At 37.7% G+C, this 8,536-nt stretch overlaps 1 protein-coding gene across 2 annotated transcripts; it reads left to right on the forward strand.

Annotated features, from left to right (window-relative positions):
• Positions 1,479-2,235, forward strand: LOC110265919. Of its 2 annotated transcripts, XR_002352555.1 has the most exons (3): positions 1,479-1,936; positions 2,008-2,098; positions 2,180-2,235. XR_002352555.1 is itself a non-coding variant. In XM_021109484.1 (2 exons), exons 1-2 carry the CDS (start codon positions 1,655-1,657, stop codon positions 2,044-2,046), a joined length of 321 nt encoding a protein of 106 aa, XP_020965143.1. In that variant the 5' UTR covers positions 1,479-1,654; the 3' UTR covers positions 2,047-2,126. The 2 variants fall into 2 exon arrangements, 1 of the variants encoding a protein (XP_020965143.1); XM_021109484.1 differs by lacking the exon at positions 2,180-2,235 and having other exon boundaries at positions 2,008-2,126.

The raw sequence follows: 8,536 nt of genomic DNA on the forward strand, positions 1-8,536 counted from the left end.
CCTTGATATCGATTGTTTGGTGTGGACAGGACCCTGAATGGCCACTAGCGAACGAGGTCGGACTCGTACTCGTAGAGAGAATGAGGGTAACACGTCGATGGAAAATCACGCTGAATTCATGACAGTGATGACTAACTTAATTAACACGATCAAGCGATCACTGCTACGACTATTCATGCTATGGGGCGGACAAGGCAATCAGCCGGAAACAAAAATAGAGCAGGTGCTGAGAACAACTTAGGTGATGTTTCAAGAACTCTAGCTACTTTTCTGAAAGTTGACCCTCCGATTTTCGATGGATCAATAGACACTACTGAAGCAAATAACTGGTTCCAAGATGTGGAGCGTGCATTGCGAACTAAACATGTACCGTATGACCAATTCGTGGAATATGTGGCTTATCAATTAGTGGGAGAAGGTCAACAATGGTGGCAAGGAGAGCGGCAACTGCTACACCAATAGAATATGGACATTACATGGGCATCATTCCAGGTAGCTTTCTACAAGAAGTACTTTAATGAGCTGATAAGGGAGGCCAGAGAGTTGGACCTCATACAGTTAAAGCAAAGGTCTATGACTATAGCTTAATACACCAGCAAGTTCGAGGAACTCAGTAGGTTCTCGAGAATAGGTCAGGGTGCCCCTGAGTCCTATGAGGGCTGGAAATACATCAAATACCAAGTAGGGCTGAGGGAAGATATCATGCGTGTTGTGGCTTCATTGGAGATTAAGGAATTATCGAAATTTGTGAACGAGGCATGTAAGACCCAAGACTTTTAAAAAAGGCCTACTTTGAATCAATCTCAAATTATATATTTATTTATGGTTTTAATTTCAGAAATTATTTTTATTGAAAATAATTAAAGGCAATTAATTAGACTTGAAATAAATTAAGGTTTTTATCCAAACTCTATACCTATGGATTATTTTCCTATTTATGATTTAAAGTTCTGAAAATTCGAAAATAATGAGGTTTGGCTATTTAAATTAGAATTTTGTCTAATTTTATAATTATTGAATTATTTTCTATATTTAAATTATAAAATTGGTAGTTATGAAATAATAAGAATTTTATATGATTTGATTTTAGATAATTTAATTTATATCATTTAATACTTTAAGTTAAAGATAAAGAGAAATTAATTATATTATCATGAATTTTCAATTAGAGTAATTTATTGAAAATCAATTAGTATTTTTATACTACAAATAATATTTTAAATTAACTTTAAAGGTTAAATTAGTTTTCCAAATATTAATACTTTATGCTCCAATTTTATTAAAATTACCAAATTATCTCTATACCTAATTTTTACCAAAATCCTAAATTCCCAAAATACAACCCTAACCCTAAATAAACAAAATCCCAAATTCCCCATAACCTCACCATCATACTCACCGCCCTAACCCCTCCCATAAATGCCACTGCAGCTGTTTCAAAAGAAAACAAAAGAAAAGAAAGAAATACTGAGCAGAGAGGAGGGAATGGGAGAAAGAGGAGAGGGAAGAGAGGAAGGGGGACCGGCCGGCGCTGGTGGGCCTTGCCGTCGCCGTCGACGTTGCCTAGAGGAGGAGAAGGAACCAGGTGAGCAAAGGGGAGGAGGAGGCCACTGCTGTTGTCCGCGCCGTCACCGTCGCGCTAAGCGTGTCACCAATGCTGTTGTTGCCGAGAGAGGGAGGAAGGACGACGGCGCTGTCTCACTGTCAGGGCCGTGCATGCCGCCGCCGAGTGAAGCCGCGAACGTCGCCGTCACTGGAGCAGAGAGCGAAAGAGAGCACTTTCCGTGGAGAAAGGGAAGGCGCTGTCGTGCAGCGCGAAGCCGCCGCCGCCGTCACGCACCCTGTCGCCGCGGTTGATGATGGGTCGCCGGGCCTCGCCGCGCCGCCGTGCCTGGTTGCCGAAAAACGGCACTGCCGTTACTGGGATCCACTGTCGATAGGGGTTTCATTTTAATCTCCGTTCTTCTGAATTTCTGGAACATTGTTGTCACTATAGAGCTTTTACAGTTGTTGTCATCGGAGCCTGGGGCTATTGTCGTCACTTGAGGTAGCTGCCGGAGCTTCTGCCCCTCCGTTGCGGCATTTTTCTTTAACTGTGGTAATTTATTCTAGCCTTGGAATTCTTATCGTTATTATTCTGCTATAAAATTTTGAGAAGTTCATGATGTTAATATGCTAGGGTCGAGTTCTGGAAACTGTATGATTAAAATAGAGGCTGTTGCGGTGTTATCCTTCTTCGTTTCTCGTGATTGCTGCCGCGAGTTATGACTAAAAAGGGATTCAACGCGTTTAATTATGCGGATTGCGAATAATTGAGGTAGGGGTTTTCTTAAAATCTATTTTATATTACAGAGTTGTGATAAATAGATATTGATGCAAAGAGATTTACTTCTGTGATTATATTTGTCTTATGGATGTGATGGTTTGTTGGACTGAGTTATTGGGTGCTTGATTGCGTGAGTGGTGTGTGGTTGTGAATAAAAACCGGTTTGGAATGTCATTTACTTGATTATTAAGAAAGGTGGATTTTCTTGGTTTTAGAGTTTACTTAGTAATATAAATGAAATGATTTTGGAAATAATTTGAGATATGAAAATAAATTGATTCTGGGAGCGGTTTGATTGTGAGTTGGTTTGATTTTATGAATGATTTAATATTTGAGCTGATTCGATTTTGAAAAGAGTTTTATTGTTAGAATTGGTTGATTTGAAAATAATTCGACATTGGAACTGGTTCAATTCTGGAAAATGTTTGAGATTTGAAAATGGTTGAGAAAAGGTTTGATAAATGTTTGGATGGGACCCGAAAAGGGTGGCAGTGTTCGAGTTTTAGAGGATATGCTGCCGAAATTTTATGAAATTGAAAGTTTTATTTAAAGTAATTAATTAAAAAGATTTGTTTTTTAAGCATTATATGTTTTAAGATTGATTTGTCTATCAAAGAAAGAATTTTGTTTTGGATTTGAGATTGTTAACGAACAGAATGAAAAAGAGGATGATGAGGATTTTATTTGAAATATGGCTTTGAAATGAACTTGGAAATGAGATTTGGATTGATGAATGATTATGATGTTAAGAATGTTGATATGTGAACTTTGAATTATTCACATGGCTTATGAATTTGAAATATCTGAGATACGAGGTTCCCTGGATTAAGTGCCGTGGCTTGCCACCACGTGTACCAGGTTGAAAACTCGATACTCTGTTGACCCTACGATGTAAGTGTGTGACCGGGCACTATATAAATTCCCGGGAATGTTACCCCCATTGAGTAATATTGATTATTTGAGAAAAAGCTATGCATAGACTCTTGGGGATGCACGTCGGGGGACAGTCTAAGTACAATTCAGACTTGTCGGGATGGCTGGATAACCGACAGATGAGCCTCATCAGCCATAGGACAGGCATGCATCATATGCATTTGTATGCTTTGCTTGAGTTTGAACTTGTTTTGGTTTGCCTAATTGCTAAACTGTTCGTAACTGCTACTTGAACTATTTGCTGTAACTGCTGCCTACTTGTGCTTTCCTTGTCTGCCTTGCCTGTGTTCGTCCTGGCGTGCTACATTTGAGATTGAACTTTGATGCTAAATTAATGATTGTGTTGTTTGATTGCGTGGTTGGTTTCTGATTGAGATTTTCTTATAGGAAAGGAAAGGTTTCGGATTTCTGAAAGATTAAACATTGTTTCTTTGAAAAGGTTTTGAACGATTACCTATTGGTTTTTTAAAAGATTCATAAGGCAATGATAGTCACTGAGCTTGAAAATAGATTTCCTATTAAATATCTTCTTATGACAACTTTGAAACTCCGTGGTGAGACCGTGTGGTTAGGTTTTCACCCCCTACAGTTTTACCTTTTCAGGAACCGGATGAAGAAGCATTAGGAAGAGTTATACTGTGTCTGGTTTATATGTTGTTGTATTAATTAGTTTATTTTCTTCCCTCGTCTTTGTTAATACAAGTTTGTAAGAGGGATAGGAATTGTATGTTTTATATGTATATTATATTATGAGTTATTATGTAAGGAGTCTTGTATATGAATCTATGCCTGCTTGTATTTTTCCTAAAATAAAGTATTTAATTCCGATTTTCAAGGAAATCAGCGATTCAGTATCGAGTCATAGGCTCCTATTCTAGTATTTAGTATGTAAAGTAGTCGTAATACCCCTTTCAATCAGAGTAGCGCAGCCGGAAGCGTAACTTCTGATAGTGAGGGTGTTACAAGGCACGAGCTGCAGAGGATTACATTAAGAAGATGACTTTGGCGAGAGATACTCGTGGGGGTACCAGTAGCATAGGTCGTGGAAAGTATTTTGCACCAAGAGTCTGGATCTTAAAAAGGGACGGACATGCTACTCAGCATTTTCAAGTTCAAGGAAACTTCAGAAGGGCCAACAATACTCAGTTCTACCAGATGAGAGAAGGTCCTCTATGTTATACTTGTGGGCGTCCTGGACATATATCTAAGTATTGCCACCGTGGGAGGAACCAAGATATGTGTAGGAGTCAGCAACCAGGCCGAGTGTTCACTATGGATACAAGGGAGGCGATGGAGTCGGATCCGCTAATGAGATGTAAGCCTATAAAGTTGTTATGATATGCTACTAGGACCCAGTTGGCATAGTTTTATCTTATGAAAGGTTGTCGTAAGTTTGGTCGAACTTAGAGATTCGTTAGAGGGACAAATGGAGAAGGAGGCTTTTGATAGATGTGGCTGAGTAATCGGGATTCTCAATGACGATTATCAGAGTGACGTAGCGGAAGGCGATAGGGCACATCGACATGGTAGGAAGACAGTGGACGAGATGCTTTGACGACTTCTTTGGGTTGACAACGTTGATAGTAGAATGCTTCATGGAGGAGATATCACGCGATTCGAATTTTGGGGACAAAATTCCTAATTATGAGGGGAGGATGAAAGAACTGGAGTTTTCACGTAAAACTGCTTTAATTAAATAATATCATTAAATTTCCCAAAATAGGTTTCAAAAATTTAGAATGCTAATTAGAAAATTTAAATATGATATTTGGACTCAGTAGATTTTTCTGAGTTGAAAAATGTAATTTTCTTTGAAAAATTGTGTAAAAACGCGTACCGATAAATTAACCGGCAGTACCGGCTTAAGTCTGTCTGGTACTGAGTGAGAGTGATAAAAACAATAGAAAAGTTAGGAAAGATAATTAAAGTTGAAAACCAGGCATTAATTTTTTAAGCTTTGGCCCAAAGATGGGCCAAACAGGCCAAAAATGCTAACGGATTGGATCAGGCCCAAGTTGGGCCTAAGCCCAACATATAAATACACTTAAAATGAGCCAATTTAGCTCATAACTTACGCACACACTAAACCTATCAGATGCAAGAGAAGAGAGGAAGAGGAGAGAAAAACAATATTCATCATCTACTTCCGGTGGCAATAACTCGAGCTATGGTTCTCCGTTTCGCATACCGTTAGCGGCTACGTGAAGCTCTCGCTGAGCCTGTTAGTTCTATCTAACTTGTGTAGGTAAGATATCAATTTTTTTTCTCCTTTCCTCTGCCCTAAAATATCCAAAATTTATGGTTTTGGTTTTGAGTAGATTTTGTGTTTTTACTTGATTAGGTGGTATCTAAGGTTTGGCTATTGGTGGTTTGTGCCCCAAACACTATCGAGAAAGGTAAGAAAACTCTTTGCCTTGTGAAATTGTGATTTTGGTAACTCTAAGTCGATTTGTGGTAATGGATATGGTTTTAGTTGAGTTCTTGCGATTATTAGAGTTGATTTGGAGTTTTGAAGGTGAGATTGGTGATTTGTTGCTGATTGAAAGCTTGTTTGGACTCAAAGTGGTGTTTTGTGCATATTGAAAATCGGCCAATGTATGGTTTCGATTTTTTCTATGTAATATGTATTATTTCTGGACACTTAGGCTAGTAGACCATAGGATAGGATTGAAATTGATTGTTGATAATTGTGATGTATGATGATTTTGATGATTATGATGAGTATGGTGAATGATGACGTTGAGTTATGATGTTGAGTAGAATAATGATGATTATGTATGGGATGATAATGAATTATTATGTGTGTTGATGTTGAGATAGGATAAGTGATGCTTATGGTAGTGATATTATGTTAAACTAGGTAATATTGGAATATTGATGTACAATTGTGGAGTTGTTGAGTTTATGAACGAGAAATTGATTTATATAGGTGTTGAGTTGGTTGAATTGTGATGGAAAGGTAAAGTATAACATTAGGTTGTATTTTATGGTGAAATTGAATAGGCTTGGAATTGGTTTGGTTGTGAATTTTGAAGGTTTGAGAATCTAGTGAACTTTTGGTAAAAACCAGTTTTTGGTGAACTTTGACGGATCATATCTTGAGATATGGTTTTTGAAATTGAATGATTTTTGTATCAAATTAAAAAAAAAAACTCAAAGAGCTCTAAAATGGTATAGATTTCATAGAAATCAGAATTTTGTAGAAAAAGATATGATCGTTGGAAGTTGGTATAAAAAATCTGAATTCTATGATGCTGCAGAATTTGGAATTTCTAGTTTGTGTGCACACGCACACTGCTGTATGCGTGCTCTAAACAGAGGCTATATTTTGACTTGTGCGTACGCACAGCCTTGTGCGCACGCATACCCTGTAAAATTTTGAAAACGTGCGTACGCACAACATCTTACGGACGCACACGCTAGGAAGTGCATTTTGTTAAGGGCATTCACATGTATCTATTCGTGCACCCAAAATGGGAAATTTTACCTTTTGTGCATACGCACACCTCTATGCATACACACACTTTGAGAAAAATCTTCTGGGAGTGCGAACACACAACCCTATGCGTATGCACACTGCCTTATTTTTCAATAAAAACCTTGTTTTTAACTGTTTCACCTTCCTAGCAAGCTTGCAAACTTCCATAACACTTATTTAAGATCCTTTAGTTTGTTTTTAAGCTTTGAATCATAGAGGACACCATAAGTGAGTTTAACTAGATAATTTCCAGTAAAAAGTTTAGAAGACGGAGGCTTAGGTTTCTGGAGTTCTGACGATGGATCAGTTGAGTGAGATGGCGGATTACGGATAATGATTTTTTTTCAAAAACCGCTGAAATTTTGTTTTATACTGCTAATGTTGAGATTATGCGCCTGGCAGGGATGGTAGGTTAATCCCACCTATTGAGGTCACGACAGCGGCGTAATGGCAATAGCTAGTCCCGCTTACATTGAGATGTGAGGTCCGTGGCTGAGTATCCCACTCGCATCTTTTCGGATTCACAAGAGTGTACTGGACACTATATCCTTGGACCGTGTACCAGGCACGATATCTCTGGGGGTACCCATTTTATTCGTGACCGAAAGGCAACATCTCGGGAGGATGTGTCGGGTTGGCAGTTGAACCGACAATGTGATATTACAGCCAATAGGGCAGGCATTCATCATGTGCATCTTCTATATGGTTATTTGCTTTTTTTACTTGCATTGTTTGCCTATTTGTATAACATGCTTAATTGCTTCTTGAATGACTTGATATAGTTGATAATTACTTGTGTTTTACTTGTATGAATTACTTGTGTTTTCTACTAAGATTGAGGAGGCTCGGTAGGCGGTGGCGATGGGATCGCATGGCAATTAGGGTGGCGAAGGCTGTGGGACAGCGGGGTGGATGTTAGTTTAGAAATTTCCTAAGTTAGATTACCCCATTATATTATGGTATTTTAAAGTTGCGGTTTAAATTTACTTATGTTTTAAGCTGGAATCTCATGATTGATATGAAGCTCTAGGATTGCCTCTAGCATCCAGGAGTCTTATATCTTATATTACTAGGCATTGTTACCATACGGAGAACCTCCGGTTCTCATTCCATACATTGTTGTTATTTTTCAGATGCAGGTCGCAACCCACCTCGGTGACTTGCTTGATTGTGACAGAGCGGAGGACCTTTACCATGTTTTGGAGTCCTTTGGTTATTTTGATTTAGTTTCTCTCACTTTTGTATTTATATTTTTGCCTTAGAGGCTAACCTTGAGAGAGATATTGTATAAGCTTTCAAAACTCTGTATGTCTGTATATAACAAGTCGGCCTAAACGCCGCAGGTTGAGGCTAGTTCCTATGATTATTATACTCTCTTATATACTTATATTTTGTTATCTTATATCTATATCTCTTGCTTTAAGTTTGTAGCATCGTGTGAATGCTTTGCTCTTTTGATTCTCGGTTTTTGAGCTTATTTCTTCATCGGACTTCTAGAATTATTATTCCTTCTACATATATTTATGTATAAGCCTTAGAATTGTTGTAACTTTTGATTAACCTTTGCTTTACGGCATGAGATAAGGCTTAGGGTAATTAGGGTATTACAAAGTGTACCAAAAAAGAAATAGCAATTAATAAAGAAATGAAACCTAAGTAAGGCAAACATGTTTTGAAAATATTAAAATAAAATAAAGACTTCCAATTATAATCATTAATCATAATCATATATATTTACTTCAAGATTTATACTTCAAAAATTCAGAGTATTAATATTTTGTATTTTTTATTTTCTCAAT

The sequence above is a fragment of the Arachis ipaensis genome, chromosome B08 (genome assembly GCF_000816755.2).
Source record: "Arachis ipaensis cultivar K30076 chromosome B08, Araip1.1, whole genome shotgun sequence".
NCBI classification, from domain to species: domain Eukaryota; kingdom Viridiplantae; phylum Streptophyta; class Magnoliopsida; order Fabales; family Fabaceae; genus Arachis; species Arachis ipaensis.